General features: G+C 38.7%; 1 protein-coding gene across 8 annotated transcripts in view; it reads left to right on the top strand.

Moving 5' to 3' along the window:
* Positions 1-18,593, top strand: part of SPIRE1 (spire type actin nucleation factor 1) — a 204,324-nt gene that overhangs the window by 143,596 nt on the left and 42,135 nt on the right. For all 8 annotated transcript variants that reach the window (XR_004486609.2, XM_033439466.2, XM_033439464.2 and 5 more), the window contains exons 5-6: positions 11,775-11,852; positions 15,517-15,681. Coding sequence is in view for 7 of the 8 variants with exons in the window: in XM_033439466.2 (XP_033295357.1) it covers positions 11,775-11,852; positions 15,517-15,681 (243 nt within the window). In the remaining variant the exon portion in view is untranslated. The remainder of the gene's footprint in view (positions 1-11,774; positions 11,853-15,516; positions 15,682-18,593) is intronic.

Genomic DNA, 18,593 nt, shown 5'->3' with positions numbered 1-18,593 from the left:
ATTTAGTGCATAGGGTCGCGTGAAAGAAGAGATGGCCCGTGCCCTCGTGCCAGTGAACCCCCCCAGCCCAACTTGACTGGCTAGAGCTGGTGAGCATGTGCAGTGGGGAGGGGAGGATTGAGCTTGACAATTTCAAGTGTAAATTACTTTGTTGGAAAAAAGGAAATTATATTAATGGCAGTGTGCTTTAATTCATTGCTGTCTAAGTAGTTTTTGATCATCAGTCCCTGGTTTTGTTATTATTACATGAAATTATTTATCAGTTCCTCATACTTTAAGCCCTACAACCACAAAGTGGCTGCTGTTGTTTGCTTCATTTAGTCTTCATGACCAGTCCTGTGACTCTCACTTTGTAGATTAGTATACTGAGGCTTAGCTTAGAGGTTCCCATAGAAGGAAGTTCTCAGAACTTCTGATGCCTGTGTTTCCATCCTCATCCCGCTCTCCAGCCTCGCAAAGGTGCTCTCTGCAGTTATTCCTGTTTTCTTGTAAGAACAGTCACCTGCAACAGACTTGTCCATGGCTGACAAGAGTCCCTGGAGGAAAGTGCAGGTGTACGCTTTGATACAGGCTTTTAATCAGGGTTGGGAAGAAGGGGGTGTGAGCCAGAGAGAATAAAATTTGGAGTTGGGGGATAAGGGGACTCATGAGGGAACATGTGTGCGAGCGTGTGTGTGTGTGTGTGTGTGTGTGTGTCTGTCTATCTGTCTCACACACGCACACAGATGGGAATGGGATGGGAGGAGGGACGTGTCATGTTAGGTTTAGGTATGAAGTAATATGGAAATGGAAATGTCAAAGATTGAGATAAAATTATTTCCAGACTAGAAAGTCAGTTGACTGATTCCAGTATGTTCCCAGCCGGCTCTAACATTATTGCCTCCACATTTAGTGTGTAGTGTGCCCTCCCCACCTTCTCCAGGAAATCCTTTCACAGTAGAGGTGTAACTCTATTTATCATTGTAGAAAAAACTTGATGTATCAGGGAAGTACACTGTTTAAAAAGAAGCTTTTGAAAAAAAATCTTGTTTTCAAGCAAATAACTCATTTTTCATTTTTATTATATTTAAAATATATCAACACCAGTCATTTTTTAAAGCCCCTTTTGTGTTGGTGAATCATATTCTTCCACTCATTAGTCATGCGACTGGCTTAAGTCAAATAGCCTTTGCTAGATTTCTGTTTACTTCACTTTAAAAAGGGAAGTGGGGGCAAAATAGACATGCTCAGATTCCTTCTAGTCATAAAATGCTCTGCAGAAAGTGCAATTCATGTGACTAAATCTTTGTTCTATTCATTCAAGATTTTCCTCATTTTTGTACCAGTCTTGTTTTGTGTAGGCAAAATATATACAGATAAACATTTAAAATGCATTCCCAGTAAAATTTGCTAGGAAGTTAATGTATACTATTTTATATCATATTTTATCCATTTTTTAAATCCGGTTTTATATTATATTTTAAATTCAAGATGGATTTCATAGGAAAGCAGTTCAGTGTTGTAGATTTTATAGGAAAGCTCAGTGTTGTCAGTATTGAGCTATAAACTCAATACTGACATTGCTACTGTACTGATGTCAGTGAGGACTAAAACTTCTGTATTTTATTTATTTTTAAAATTATTTATTTATTTATTTGACTGCACCAGGTCTTAGTTGCAGCATGCAGGATCTTTACTTGCAGCATGTGGGATCTAGTTCCCTGACCAGGGATCAAACCCGGGCCCCCTGCATTGGGAGCACGGAGTCTCAGTCACTGGACCACCAGGGAAGTCCCAAACTTCTGTATTTTAAAATCTAACGGTAAGCAGATTCCTGGAAAGAAGAAATTCCTAATATAATAATATTAGTCATAAGTGAATGAACAGTAAAAATAATTGAACATTATGAAACATGTTCATATCATTGCAATAAGAACTCTTAATTAGAAGGCACGTAAAAGGTTTTTAAAGCACGTAATTTCTGTTAGAAGATTATATACTTAAAGTGATGAACGTTTTCTCTCCCCGTGCAGTTTCTTGTGCCATACATGTAAATAACCCCAGAATGAAGGTTGAATACCACCAAACATCTTGATCTTTGAGGGATAAGATGTCTAATATCGTTAAGCCATCTTGGATTTCTTCAGAGGCAGGCTATCACAGTGTAGATTGTCATTTCCGATTATCTGATCATAATGATCTTTATCTCTTCTCAAGTGTGAGTGCACCTGTGGTGCTTGATTATTTAGTTGCTTGTTGACATCTTAAACTCCTCTTATAAATGCTATGTTCATTCACCCTCTGAATTATGGTTCTTCATTTATATCCTTCAGTCCTCAGCTGAAAGGACGTCTGAGGCGTCTCCTAAATGCTCTTATGTAGTGAGCGCACTCGGCCTGTTTCTTTAAAGTCACATTACTCTGTGTATTTCCTTTCTAGCAGCCATCACAGTCTAGAGTTGTTTTGCTGGTCTCTTTTCCCCCTCATTCATATCTGCCACTAGGATACATTCTCACTGAGGGCAGAGATCTTTTCTGTCCAATTCACTGCTGCAGCCGCAGTGTAATAGGACCTGTATAAATCTTGGATCAGCGTTGAATGACTTAGAGAACTGTGGCAGGTATTGGACATCTGATTTCTGCCACCTCTCTCGAATCGTGGTCCCCTGACACTCCTGACTTGTCTCCAGATGCAGAGCCTCCTTCGTGTTCTTACCTGTGCCTTGCTCGTGCAGTGGTCTGCGTCTCTTGCCTGAGTTGTGGCAAAGCCTCCTAATGGAGGATAGACTGTATCCTCCAGTGTTCCGTCCCCGTGTACAGTCTGTCCTCCAGTGTTCCATCTATCCTCCAGCTTTCCGTCCCTGTGTAAAGATGTGTTGACTCCTTGATGCTTGTAGGTGGAAAGTTTAGACCCCTTAGCACAGCATAGGGACCGTTTACAGCCGGGCCCCAATCTGACCTCTCTGGGCTCTTCATTCCTTGTTGCTCACCGCGCGTTCACGCTTTGCTACCCTCCTCCAGCCCCTGATTGCCGAGGGCCTCTGCACCTGCTGGAAATGTCCTTCTCCTCTCTTCTCTCACATAGAAAATGCCTACTTAAGACCTAACTCAGATGTCCACTGTTCTGAAATGCTTCTGCTGATCGAAGTTAATTTCTTTATTCTCTGTGTTCATTCATAGAGCACTCTGCTCTGGCTTCTGTCACTTACCACACTGTATTGGAATTACCATTTACGTTCGTCTCATTAGACTGAGCATCTTAGGGACAAGGACCATGTTTATATTCCCAACCCTGTCATAGAATTAGGGACCGAGGACAGCATCTCCTGTCGTCTTTTTAGGTATGTTCCCCTTGCTGCTTCCTCAGCTTAGGACACTAGGGCCCTTCATTAATGAGATTTTTTTCAACCTAGTAAATGTCACATTTTGTTCTATAGTTGAATTTTCCTAAGTGTTTAACACATTAACATTCAAGAAGAAATAGAGCAAAATAGAATCAGCCTTAAGTCCTTTATAGTCCATCCCCTTGTATTCGAACTGCTGTCCAAAGTGGGAACCTGAGGAGTAGGGGGTGAGATGGAGTGCTACTGGATTTTTATAATTTTTTCAAAGATTTCCACTCTAAGGAAATGTATGTACTTTGGGAAAAAAGACCCAAAGCCCACAGCTGCAGCTCTGGGCTGAAACAATTTATGTCACTTTCACATAAACATTTATAATCCCTGACTATCTCTTATTCATTGCCTTTGTGAGCACTTTAAACTTCGTGATAGTCCTGATAAGTAGGCAGTACTACTGTTTGCGTCCCGCCTCATTTTATAGAGAGGAAAGCTGAAGCACAGTTTAACAAACTATAATCAGTTAGCTGCCCATAGTGATAGAAAGAATTGGGATTAACACTCCTTTCTAAGGATTTAGAAATAGTGACAAACACCAAAAATGGATCTTGCAGTAGGAGATGAGGATGTACAGGAGGATTCCATAAACCTGAGTGTGGGGGTGGGCAGAGACTGGGGGACTTTCGGGGACCTGTGAGAATGCAGCAGCCATATTTGACTATTGCAAATCCTGGCGAGTAGAGAAGCACTAGGTCCCAAAGGAATTAGGATCAATTGGTAAAATTTATTCATTCACGCAACAGTTGTGTCATGTGTCTCCTATATGGCAGGTGCTACTACAATGAATAACAGCAAGTATTTCTCCCACACTTATCCTGTGCAGACACTGCTCTAAGGCTGTGGTGCGCATTAACTCTGCAGTTCTCCCAGCAGCCGTGCATTCAGTGCTCTTACTATTTACATTTCACTGGGGACACAGTGGTGAACAAGATACTCCAGTAAGAGCCACAGCCCAGGAGCAGCCAGTCCAGCAGTGGGATGCGGGTTGTGGCATGTGAATGGAGGCACCGTGGAGGCACCTGTTTCCTCTTCTGGTACTCGGAGATACAGCTGTTAGAAGGAGCATTACACCAGTGTCTCCATTTTCTAAGTGTTTGAGGGATTCTCACTTACATGTGACTTTATTTTAAACCTCACCAGTCACATTCTTCTGATTGGTTAAATCTTACCCTAAATTTAATAAAACCCCGTAATGGAAGGATGATTTCTAGGTGCCCAGATTAGAGCCATTCTATCTTTTTAGCTGCTAGTATTTGACCATATATTGAAATTATGGGCTAAGAAGGTGAGTGGGAAAGCAGCATGGTTCATTATGAATTTTCAAAAGATTATATGAGTAATTTTACACTATATAATCAGAATGATTGCTGTAATAGTTTATTAAGTGATTTACATATATTATTTCAATTAGCCCTATAAAAGAATCATAATTTTGTGATGAAATCTTTGAGCTCAGTTAATCTTAAACAAGATAGTGCTAAAATATTTTACTTAAAATGGAATACTATATATGTATATATAAAGTATCTTCTGTTGCCACAGGGGGAAAACAGTGTTTTTGGAATTGATTAGGCTGTTATGGAATTGTCTTTTGTCTGTTGTTTAAAATCAGATGACCACATTTTATAACCTGTAATTGGTTGAAAAAAATCAAATGTAACTATTTCCCACCCAGTATCTCACAGCCAGTATAACCAAGTCCACTTACATCATAGTGCCATTGCCAGTTACGCTGACTCCTAAGACGTCTGCTGTGACATGACTTGAGACTGTTTTCTGCTTTAATGCACGCACAAAGATAAAGCCACAAGACCTATCTCATTCACATGTTGAAGTATATTTTAATTAGCTTTCTCATACTCCTGGCCTCTCCCTCCCATGTTTGCTCCCTACACCTCCAGTAATAAAACTGCGATGACATTTAAGTTAACTGGAAATTTCTCCCTAGAGCCAAAACGGATTTCCAGTCCTCCAAGGGGTGAACATATTTTTTGAAAGAAAGAATCTACCACCAGCTGTTTGTTTAAGGTTGCTATTGTGTTCATTTTAATTAAATCATCTATTATTTGTAACTTTTTTAGAGTCCTTGTCAAAGTCTATCTTTTTTCTATTTGATTTATTTTGTGAATGTTAGTAAATGTGCAGAACACTCATCTCATCAGCAATAGTGAAATTACCCTCTCTGCCCCTAGGTTTCTTTGGGTTTGTCACTACTCGCCCTGTTAAAATGCTTCAGAAGAATCTTTTATGTAGAAGATCATGTCAGAACTCAGTTATAGACTTTTCAGGTCCTGTGACTTTTTGAACTTAATTAACTTTATTTTAACAAATAAAAAAACTCACATGGTTCAAGCTCCAGGAGTCCAGAAATAGTGCAAGAAGCTGCACTCTTCTCCCTCTGTCTCCTAGCTGCACAGTCTCTCCCACCGGCAACAAATACTGTTAATTTCTTCTTTGTCCTTACACAGATGATTTATGTATAACTAACAGAAAAATATCAATATTTTTTCTTCCTTTTTCATGCTGTTCTGAACCTTCCTTTTTTCATTTAATAATAAATCTTGTAGATCATTTTATATCAGCGCATAGTGTTTACATTTCTTGTGTCTCCGTGATGTTCTGTTGTGTGGATAGACTGTAATTGATTTAATATGTCCTCTATTGACAACTAATAAGTCTCTTCCAATTTTTTGCTCTTTATAAACAATGCTGCAATGGATAGTTTTTAACCTGTTTTTTGTGGGTGTGATTGTATATATAAGACAAATTCCTAAAAGTAGAATTACTGGGTCAAAGAAATTGTGCATTTATAATTTTCATAAAATTTATGAGATTGTCCTCCATTGAGGTTTACCAATTGATACTCTCCTTGGAAATGTGTAAGAGTGTCTGTTTTTCTACATCTTCATAATGTGTTTTTCTAAGTGATAAGTGAAAATTTATATCTCATAGTTTTAGTTTACATTTTCCTTACAATGAATGAGATCAGGTACCTTTTCATATGCTTAAGAACTATTTGTATTTTTCAATTGTGTATCCATATTCTTTGTCCATTTTTCTAATGGAGTATTGGTCTTATTTGTATTTATTCATTAAGAAAATAGCTTTTTGTGATATAATTTGTAAATAGTGTCTCTGATATTTTAATGATTGTTTTATAATGATCATCACTGCATTTCTGTAGGTGTGAACAGTTAATGAGTATAAAAACCGAAAGGGCAGATAGATGTCTTTAGGGAGATACTGTGAGTCCAGCTACTTGGGGCAGAGACAGGCATTAAACACTCAGCCAGTGAGTGTGTGTGTGTGTGTGTGTCTGTCTGTCTGTCTGTCTGTCTGTCTGTCTACAAAAATATTGGGAGAATGGAGGAACAGTGTTCCTTTCCTGGAACCTAGAAATGCATTTCCTTCATTTTGACGACTTCATCTATACTTTTTCTGATTTCTGCAGTGAACCGTATAAATTCAAATTGAGCTTTACAGAATATCAACTTACAGTTTAGTATCTTAACGTTTTACATTTTTCATTAAGTAAAATGCTCTTTCTCTCGAGAGAAATGTCTTCTCCCTCTTCGACCCCTCTGGGAGAAGGAGCATGTTACATCTTTAAGATAGTGCCGTAAAGGTTGATGAAAATATAAATCATATTCTTTAGTAATTATCCATTAGCTCTTTATATGCATGGGAGACTTCCATTTATCACAAGAATTGCTGTAATTGGGGGCTTTTTTGTGCTCTAATTTCCAAAATATTAATTTGGAAGTCCTTTTTCTTTTCTGTGGTAAAAGTATCTGAATTAGGAAGGACATCATGGCTCTTACTCTGTGAGGCTAATATACATGTTCTGTTTATTATAGGCAATATTTATATTAGTGACTTTGTCACTTGTGAGATATATTTAATGGTCTCTATGAAAGTAATTTCTTTAAAAGTATATTAGCATATTTTAACTGAGTTAAAAAAAGTTTTTTTTCAAGGAATTATTGAAACATTCATTTTTACACATTTAAAAGTTTCTAGCTGAAAACACGTACCCATTGTACAGGGGAATACCATTAAATAACAAATAGTTCTAAATGGTTAACAATATGGAGGAAAAGGGTGATCATTAAAATGCTGTTATTAAAATATTATGTTAATACATGAATACATTGTCAGTAAGGGTGGTGGTTGAATCTATGCAAATACATTAACATTACTCTGAGTATTTGATATACTTGTGATTCATGGAGTAGATTTTATTTATTTATTTTTTAAGATGCTGGGAACTAAAGATGTTGGCAAAGAGCAGTTGTAATTGCTAGCTTGAGAATGGTTGTGTCAGAAATGGGGAGAGTTAATTGCCGTGTGGATGCTCTCAGTTAGGACTTTCTCACCCTATTCCAAGCACAGGTTGGCATCTCTTCTTACATTTGTACAAGCAAAAAAAAAAAAAAAACTTATTCAGAAGCTAGAATATAACTGACAGAAGCTTGTCTCTAAAACTATAAAAATCTGTAATTTACTTTCAAATAACTCATTTCTGTTGCTGCTAATGAGAAAACCTGAGATTCTTCATTGAATATTTGTTCAAGCTTGTTCAATTATAGTATTTACAGATTCTCAGCTATTTTATACTGATTTATTGATGATTCAGGATTTTTACTTCACGAAGAGGCTAAAGAGAGGTCTCATTTGTTAAAAGATAAAATGTTTAAAAAAAAAGAATAATGTTTTTGTGATAGAGTGGAAGTGTTCACAATCAAATCTTCATAGATATTCATTGGCTTATAGTAACTAATAACTACTAAATAAATGCTAAATAACTAATATCTACTAATCTGCTTAATATGAACCAGGCCACATGCTATATGTCTTTTGTATTATTTTACGTAATGTTAACAAAATCGAAAAGGTATTTATTGGCAGCTGCATTTTACAGGTGAGAAAATCAACCTGAAGACTAGAGCAGTTGTATAACTATCCAGAGTCACACAGCTAGGAAGTATCGAGCTACAATTAGTGCTACTTGCTGTTCAGAAAAATAAAGAAACATGAAATTCTCAGGCCATTCATTTAAATTATCGTCAGTATTATAGACAGCAGATAGTTTTTCTTAGCTGCAGGGAGTTAGGGATTTTGTCACAGCACAAGTAAAGATAGAGATGTCTAAAGTCTTAACAGTGAGACCATCCTGGCTACATTTTGTCAGGGATGTGTCCGAGAACAGTAACAGTTAAGGTTGGGTGGAAAAAGGGCCATATGCTTCTCGTACTCTTCCACCAGACCACCCCTAAGACATAGAAGCGTGAACCCATATTTTTGGACTAAAGGGGACATGTTAAATCATAATTCTTTCCATTGCAAGTGACAGAAATCCACTCAAATTAGCATGGGTGGAAGGGGGAGGAATTTATTGACTCCCTTAATTGGGAATATAAGGGCACAGCTGGCTTTAGGCACAGATGGATCCAGTATCTGAAACTGGCTTTCTCTCTCTCTCAACATCCCCAGGACAGGCTCTAACTAAAAGAGTTCCCCAGAAGTACTTATAGGCACCCCAGTTTGAGGGGCACAACAGAGACACTGAGAACCCGTCATGGGGGATTGAGAAGATAAACCAAATGAGGAAGAAGCTGAAGCAGAAAGAACAATTCAGAGACCTACTGTAATCACCTTTTTGGTAGTAGCAGTAGGATTCAAGGAAAAAAGATAAAGATTTCATCTTGCCAAAGATCTCCCATCTTCTACTGTATCTGTACATTTGTCTTGCCTTCTCTTGTTTGGATCCTAAAAGGACCTAGAGACCATCGGAATTTTTAAAAACAACATAGGCTTGTAAAGATGAGTTTCTCCACTGTGTTTTCAGCTCTTTTCATTATCTTTTGGTTTATAGATCATTAGATAAACAATAAAGTGGTTGCTGTGGGATCAGCCTTTTTAGGTGATGGGAGAAATATGACAGAAAGATAAGATTTCTCCATCCCATCCTTCCAGGGGATTCTGAGTTTAGGGAAGAAAATACAGATTTTCCTCTGAATAATTTTCCTTTTGATTGAGCTTCCGCTTATTAAAGTTGACGTGATAAGAACTATTGAAGAGATTTAAGTGATTGAACGTTCTTGGTTGAAAGTATCTTAATTCACATATTCAACAAATATTTACTGAGCACCTACTAAGTGCAAGGCACTGTTCTAGAGATTTGAGGAGCCCAACAGTGAACAAAATAGACCAAAACTACTTCCCCATGGAAGCTTGGAATCTGTCAGGGAGAGGCAGACAGTGAACATATTAAGTAAATCATATGGACTGTTAGAGGCAGGATGGACTTTGGAGAAAGACGTAGACTAGGGGTTGCTCATTGCAGGGTGTGGGGCTTGGAATTTATATAGGGTGGTCAAGGTGGGCCCCATTGAGAAGGTAACCTTTGAGCAAGAATGAGAAGGATATATGGGAATTAGCTAAGTGGGCATCTGGGGTAAAGCTTTCTAGGGAGAGGGAGATGGGGACTTAGGTTCAGCTGTCATTGTTTGAGTGTTGCTGCTGATAAATAGATGACGTAGCCTGATAGAGTCTCAGGGTGCCCAGAGGCATTTCACCTCCTGAGTCTCTTTTCTTTCACCATTTTAATTGTTAAAAAACCTGGAAGAATCTTCTAGTCAATAGAGTAGTGTGTACTTTATTTTTTTTATATTTTATGTTATGTTATTTATTTTTTATCTTAGTTTAGTCGTGCCGCACGGCATGAGGGATCTTAAGTTCCCCAACCAGGGATCCAACCCGCGCCCCCTATAGAGGAAGCGCGGAGTCTTAACCACTGGACTGCCAGGGAAATCCCAAGTAGTATGTACTTTAATTCTTTTGGGAATGGAGCCTGGGTTGCAGTCATTAGAGGAACAAAATAACACCTGTGCTTCTCCTTTTCGGTCTCTTCCCCGCTCAGTTCTGATTTTGGTATTATGGCTTAAGTCATCAGAGATTTTTTTAAAGCTAACTAATAATCCCTAGCAAAAAATGAGGAATTTTGAATATCAGAGATAATGTAATACCAGTACCTCTGATATATCTTTTTTTTTTTTTTTTGGTGGTACGCGGGCCTCTCACTGTTCTGGCCCCTCCCCTTGCGGAGCACAGGCTCCGGACGCGCAGTCCCAGCGTCCATGGCTCATGGGCCCAGCCACTCCGCGGCACGCGGGATCCTCCCAGACCAGGGCACGAACCCGCACCCCCCGCATCGGCAGGCGGACTCTCAACCACTGTGCCACCAGGGAAGCCCCCTGTGATATATCTTTAAAGTCAGAAAACTGAGAGTCCTGATTTAGTTAATAATGATTATTACTCAGATTTTTTTTTTTTTCGTTACGTGGGCCTCTCCCGTTGCGGAGCACAGGCTCCGGACGCACAGGCTCAGCGACCATGGCTCACGGGCCCAGCCGCTCTGCGGCATGTGGGATCTTCCCGGACCGGGGCATGAACCCATGTCCCCTGCATCGGCAGGCGGACTCTCAACCACTGCGCCACCAGGGAAGCCCCTATTACTCAGATTTTGACATAATGTCACACCACCTATTAAGTACCCGTTATGTGCAAAGCTCAGGTACAAATCATAAATCCTATTCTTTTCCTTGTGTAATACCAATTCGTAAATGCTCATTTTGGCCAAGTTAAAGTAGAACGTTACCTGTCCGTTTTCTCAGGGTTATTTAAGTGTCTGGATGCTACATTCCCAACATTCTGCTCATCGTGTGCTGTCCCTTCCATACGTCTTACCTCATGTCTGCTTCAGTCCTGCTCCATCACTCACCTTGTCTGAGGCCCTGGGGCACTTCCATGTGCTTCACTCCTGCTCTGTCACTCACCTTGGGGTACCCAAGACATATTAGTTAGTTTTTGTGAGCCTCAGTTTCTCCTGTAACATGGGTTGTGGTTGTGGTTAAATTGATGGTTGCCTGAAGGCTTAGCACTTAGCGTCCGGGGCAAGGCTGCTTCAGAGGTCCAGGCCAAATAAGATGATGTTTGGATTAAGGGATTTACAGTGGAGATGAAAAGAAGAGGACTTAAGTAATAAAGAGAGAAAGTTACATCTGTGAGATTAATGATGGATTGAATGTGGGGGTTGATGGAGAAGGAAATGTCAGTACAGTTTAGAAGATGTGAATTAATATTGTGACTGAGGTTTAACCACAAGGCTTCAAAGGAAATTAGAATGAACAATCTCAGTCCATCCCTCTGCAGGACTGCATTTATTTTAATTTACTGAAATTGGCTGAAATTTACAGAGGAGTAGATTCTGTGCTATCTGCTTCAGTAACACTTCTGTATATATTTTATCTGAAGGTATCCGTTCGAAATTTTAATTTGAGAAGGTAGCTTAATGAAATTTTGTGCTTAAATGTTTTATTTGAATTTTAATTGGTAGAATCTGAAGAAGATTCAAGAAATGGAGAAGAGTAACGAATCTAACACAGACCTGGAGGAGCTGAAAAACGCTGACTGGGTGAGATAGCTGGGTATTCTCTGTGTTCTGTTTAGTGTTGAAGAAGTCGTGTCATGTTTTGTAAAATGGTCTATCTTAAGGACTATTATGAAATGATATTATACCAATTTGAAAGCCTAACCTTACATTTGAGGAAATAGCTATTCCATTTTTTAAAAACTATCTAATTTTATTAGAACCACCCCAATGTCTCTGAGAATTTCAGTGTTTTAAAATATTGACCTTTCTAATTACATTAATACCTTAGCATCCTCTTATGTGGAAGTCAAAGTTTAAGCTCTGTTTCAGGATATAGTGAAACTATAGTGTAGTACATTCATTTATCCAATGAATAGTTACTGGATTAGGGCCCTGGGGATGCAGAATGAGTGATACGTTACAACGTTCTGCCCTGGTGAAACAGAAGACAGATTTCTAGAACAGATGATTGCAGTGTATTCATGTGACTCACTGACTGTCTACTATTTTTCCAACATGGTACTAGATCCATGTAGGAAGGCACATTTTAGGATTCTGACTTTTCATGTTAAGGATACTGGATAAATAATGACATTAAATGACGGAATCGGAAAAGATACAGATTTGGAGGATACGAACAAGTCGCCTTTGACCATGTTAGATTTCAATTGTCATATTCTTTTCTGACAGCTTTATTAAGGTGTAATCTACATACAACAAGCTGCACAGGTTTAAAAAGTACAGTTTGATAAGTTTGACATATACGCATACACATTCACACCTGTGAAACAAACCATCACCATAAGAAAACAGTGAGCCTGTCCATCACCCCACGTCTCCTCGTATTGCTTTGTAACCCTACTTCCTGCCTCCCTCCTCCCTAGTTTCCAGGCAACCAGTGATCTGCTTTCTGTCACTATAGATTAGCTTGCATTTTGTACACTTTTATGTAAATACAATCACATAGTATATACAAGGGTTTTTTTGGCTTCTTTTATTCAGCATAATTCTTTGGAGATTTCATCCATGTTGTTGCCTGTATCATAGTTTATACTTTTTATTGCTGAGAGGTATTCCATTGTATGTAAGTACCACAATTTGTTTATCCATTCTTCTGTTGATGGTCATTTGGGTGTTTCCTGTTAGCAATATTCTTAATTTATGGACGATATCTTTCCTGAGATATTTGGAATGATATTAATCAGGAATGTTTAAGGGTAAAGTTAAAAAACAAGTAGGCTATATTGTCTTATAAGCTAGTATTGTCACTTTAGAATAATATTGATCAGTTTCCTTTGCATAGTGTTGCTCTAGGTGTATGTCATCTTGGTTAATAAATTTTTTTTTTAATTTATTTTTGGCTGCGTTGGGTCTTCGTTGCTGCACGCGGGCTTTCTCTAGTTGCGGCAAGTGGGGCCTACTCTTCATTGCGGTGCATGGGCCTCTCATTGCAGTGGCTTCTCTTGTTGCAGAGCACGGGCTCTAGGCACACAGGCTTCAGTAGTTGTGACGTGAGGGCTTCAGTAGTTGTGATTCACGGGCTCTAGAGTGCAGGCTCAGTAGTTGTGGCACACGGGCTTAGTTGCTCCACGGCATGTGGGATCTTTCTGGACCAGAGCTCGAACCTGTGTCCCCTGCATTGGCAGGCGGATCCTTAACCACTGAGCCACCAGGGAAGCCCAGTTAATAAATTTTTAAATTTGTTTTCCAAGACATTGAAGCCAGGTAAATAACTCCAGGTGCTCAGAAGTTAGCAAATAGCTAGTATAAAGTTGAACCAAAAATTTAATTAACTGTCTTAAGGCAACCTCATCTAAAACAGTATGATCACTGACAAGAGACATACTATCTCCAAAGGGAGTCACATTTGCCTAGATCACCAGCTTCTTTTTCATAAGATCATGAAAGTGAACTACCTAGAAAGATTAGAATGAAATGAGGAAGGAATGAGTAATAGTATGAAGGAGAATTAGAATATGTTTAATGGCAGAATCTATACATCTCAGAATCTTTCTAGTGTAATAAGGGGTAAGTGATAAAATCTCTGGGAATACATACAGTGACAGTTGTCCATTATTTTATATAACTGGAACTTAGATTCTGAAAAGTCATTTGTAAAATTTTTGCCAACAATAATATAGAATGAACTGGCTATATAAAAGAGTCTGTTTGAATTTTTCTATAAATTATAGCAAAAGATTCTAATGTGAGTAATCATCACTAATTTATCTGTTTTGAGAATTCAAAGTTTCATATGTCAGGTTTTCTTAAAGCCAGAGGAGGTGAAGAGAAGAGACAGTATTTTAAAAATGAGATGGTATTTGAATTGGATCTTCAAGGAATGAGCAAGAGAAGTTGAGACGAGCATTCCCAAAGGAGAGGTCTAAATATTTTAGGGATTTATATTAGGATAACTTTAATGGCAGAATCTAAGAACTTGTCTTAAATATTAATATTTTAGAAGATGTTCTGATGGCTGTACCACAGTATTAAGTACCTCAAATCCTTTTGGGAATAAGAAATGGTATACAGTTTTTAAAAATCACAAATCATTTTTTGAGGACATTTTTGAGAAGTTTAATCAGTTATGTAGGCATTTCTTATGAAATATGTCACTTGATTTTTAATAAATATATTATGTAGCTATTGAGCCACTTATTAATGTTTAACAACCTATAATATTTCAGTTAAATATCATATTGATTTTCTCTTTACTGAAGCCGAGAATATGATAGCTTATAGGCAGGAAAACAAAAAGGTTAAAGTATAATAATATTAACACATTTAATATATTTTAAATTATAATAAATATTTTACATATATTTCATTTTCTTGAAAGGCAGGCAGAGCAACTTGCTATTATTTGTAGATAAGAAAATTGATATTAAATAATTTGTGCAGAGATAGTAATAACATAAAAATTGTCATTTTTGAGCATTTTCTATGTGCAGAACACTGTACATCAGCTCTGATCATCTCAACAAGTTATAAAGTGCCATTTTCTTTTATTGATGAGGAAGCCAGGGTTCAGAAAGGGGAAGCAACTTGCTGGATGTCAAATAGCAGTAGATGGCTGTATCAGTTAGCTGTGGTCACAGTAATGCTGCGTAACTGAACACTACAAAATACCACGGCATAAAGTGGTAGCATTTACTGAGCTCATGAGTCTGCAGATCAGAGTGGTGGCTCTACTCTGTGCATCGTCCTTCTCCTGGATAATCCTGCCAGTGTGCTTCGTGCCAACCCAAGCGTGATGTTCTCATGGTAGTAACAGGAGCAGAGTGACAAGCCATTGTGCATTTGTTGTTGAAGTCTTTGGTCATGTCATATCCACTAAAATTCCAGTGGCCAAGGAAGTAATAGAGCCAAACCCAAAGTCTAGTGTGAGAAACACACACCTCTTCAGTGAGCAAAGCCACCTGATAGGTGGAGCATGAGGGCCTGAGGAACTGAGGCCATGGATGCAGGTAGCACAGGGGGTGAATTAGGGTTTTATCCAGGTGTCCCCACAGTTAGAGCTGGTGGATTCTCTGCTGGCATCCAACCTGCTTTTTAGTACCCTAAAATCTAATTTTTTAAATCGTTTCTCTTTGGTTTGCTTGGTTGTTTGTAATCCAAGCTCTTAATATTTTCTTTACGACTATAGCTCTTTAGAGGAAACTAGTAAATTTATTTATGGATTTCTCTCCACCCTTGGCTCTTTCAGGCTCGATTCTGGGTGCAGGTGATGAGGGATTTGCGGAATGGAGTAAAACTCAAGAAGGTCCAAGAGCGGCAGTACAACCCTCTGCCCATTGAATATCAGCTCACCCCTTATGAGATGCTAATGGATGACATTCGATCCAAAAGATACACTTTGCGAAAAGTGATGGTAAGTAGCAAAGAAAACTGTCAATGGACTCAAATGGTTGTTTTTTGGTAATCTTATTTGTTGAAAATGTTCTTCTCAATATGGAAAAGCTGGAAAATACAGTAAGCTCACAGAAAAGTTACAAATGTGTAATTCCATAACCCATGGCTTTAAATTTCTGTCTACTGTCCTTTTCTTTAAGCCTGAACAACTCCCTTTAGGGCAGGGTTACTAGTGATGAACCCCCTTAGTGTTTGTTTGCCTGGGAATGTCTTAATTTCTTCTTCTTCTTTTTTTTTTTTTTGTGGTACACGGGCCTCTCACTGTTGTGGCCTCTCCCGTTGCAGAGCACAGGCTCCAGACACGCAGGCTCAGCGGCCATGGCTCACGGGCCCAGCCGCTCCGCGGCATGTGGGATCTTCCCGGACCGGGGCACGAACCCGTGTCCCCTGCATCGGCAGGCGGACGCTCAACCACTGCGCCACCAGGGAAGCCCCAGCTACTCATATTTAATCATTCAAAAACTGGATATATTTTAAAAAAATTTTTACTTTTATCAATATAATGCCACTTCCTAATTTCTTTAAAAAAAATTTTGTTGTAAAGAGTAAACACAATGGATTTTCACACATAGTCTATCTGTATCTGAAGCGGTATGCCAAGATGTTCTTAATTTAATCCTCAGGTTTAAACTACATAACTATACCATAGTAATCCACTGTTTTTTGTATATTTGTGATGCTCATGATGGGAATTGAATGGCTTAGCCATATGTGATTATATTTAGAAAATTAAGTTATAGAAGTACAAAACATTTCAATGGAATTTTTTCAAAATGTTTTGGTAAAATGCTTTAATTCTAACAGAGAACTTCAGATAACTCACCTTTAAAAATAAAGATGTAGATCGTTGGCCGCCGTCAGCCGACTGCCAGCAGTCGAGGAGCGGAAGCCGCTTTCCTGAAGCGGGCTTGGGTGCTCCAGAGCCCGGCCGGCTGCTCCAGAGCCCGGCCGGCTGTTGAACTGCCTCTTCCGGCAGCTGTGGCAACGGCTAGGCGCGGGGCGCGGGCGACCCAAGGACTGTGTAACTGGGCAGGCGCCCCGAACAGGCAACCCCACCGAGGGAGGTGGCCATGGCAGTTGCACTCGGGCACCCCGCGCCATGCCCGTGTGGTGCTGTCGCTGCTCCCTGGCCGGTCATTTCAGAAATTGATGAGCAGATCCTAAAAGTCACATGGAATTACAAGGAACCCAGAATAGCCAAGACAATCTTGAAAAAAGAACGAAGTTGGAGGATTCACACTTCCTAATTTTACAACTTACTACAAAGAAACTGTAATCAAGACAGTGTGATGTTGGCATAAAGATAAACATAGATCAGTGGAATAGAATTGAGAGTCCAGAAATAATTGCCTTCATTTGTTGTCAGTTGATTTCTGTGGGATCCCAAGACAAAAGGGAAATATCAGTCTTTTCAACAAATGATGCCAGGACAGATGGATATTCACAAGCAGAAGAATGAAGTTGGACTGCTACCTCATACTATATATAAAAGTTAACTCAAAATGGATGAAAGACCTAAATTTAAGAACTAGAACTATAAAACTCATAGAAGAAAACAGGTTTGTGATCTTAGATTAGGCAGTGCTTTCTTAGATATGACACCAAAAGTACAGCAACAAAAGAAAAAAATAAATTGGACTTGATCGAAAATTAAAACTTTTGTGATTTAAAAGACAATATAAAGGAAGTGAAGACAACCCACAAAATGGGAGAAAATATTTACAAATCATATATCCAAAAAGGGACTTGTATCCAGGACATATAAAGAATATTTTAAACTCAACAATAAAAAAGACAACCCAGTTGGAAAGTGGGCAAATAATTTGAATTATTCTCTGAAGAAGATATGGCCAATAGGCACATGAAAAGATGCTTAACATTATTAGTCATTAGGGAAATGCTAATCAAAACTGCAGTGAGATGCTACTTTACACCTACTAGAGTGGCTAAAATAAAAAACACAAGAAATAACATGCTGGTGAGGATGTGGAGACATTGGAACTCTCATAGCACTGATGGAAATGTAAGATAGTGCACACTTGGGGAAATAGTTTGCTAATTCTTCAAGGTGTTAAACATAGAGTTTACAGCCCAGCCATTACATGCACTCCTAAGAGAAATGAAAACATTTGTCCACACAAAAATTTATGTATGAATGTTCATAGCATATTTATAATAGCCAAAAAGTAGAAACCATCCAAATGTTTATCAGCTCATGAGTGGGTAATATACAATGGAATATTATTCAGGCATAAAAAGGAATGAAGTACCAATACATCCTACCACCTGCGTGAACCTTGAAAACATGCTAAGTGGAAGAAGCCAGACACAAAAGGCTACATAATGTATGAGGGGTTCCATTTATTTGAAATTTCCAGAGTAGGCACATCAGTAAGACAGTAGATTAGTGGCTGCCAATGGCTGTGGGGAGGGAAGAATGAGGAATGAGTGCTAATGGGTGCAGCATATACTTTTGGGGTGATAAAATTTCTCTGAAGTTATTGGTAGTGATTGCAAAACCTTGTGACTACTTAGAACCCTGAATTGTACACTTTAAAAGGGTGAATTTTGGACTTCTCTGGCAGTCCAGTGGTTAAGACTCCGTGCTTCCACTACAGGGGGTGTGGGTTCAATCCCTGTCAGGAAACTAAGATCCCACATGCCGAGTGGTGCCGCCAAAAAAAAATAAATAAAGGGGTGAATTTTATATGTGAATTATATCTCATTAAAGGTCTTTTTTTTTTTAAAAACATTACCAAGTTCCCTCTATTTATTTACCTTGGTCTAAAGCCTGATCAGATGATCTGTTGTTTTTCTGATGTTTTTGAGCTCTTGAAAACTTTGTCTTTCTTTGATTAATAGAAGCCTAAC

This window comes from Orcinus orca, chromosome 15, assembly GCF_937001465.1.
Source record: "Orcinus orca chromosome 15, mOrcOrc1.1, whole genome shotgun sequence".
In the NCBI taxonomy this organism is placed as follows: Eukaryota; Metazoa; Chordata; class Mammalia; order Artiodactyla; family Delphinidae; genus Orcinus; species Orcinus orca.
This window is presented reverse-complemented; position numbering and strand designations above follow the sequence as displayed.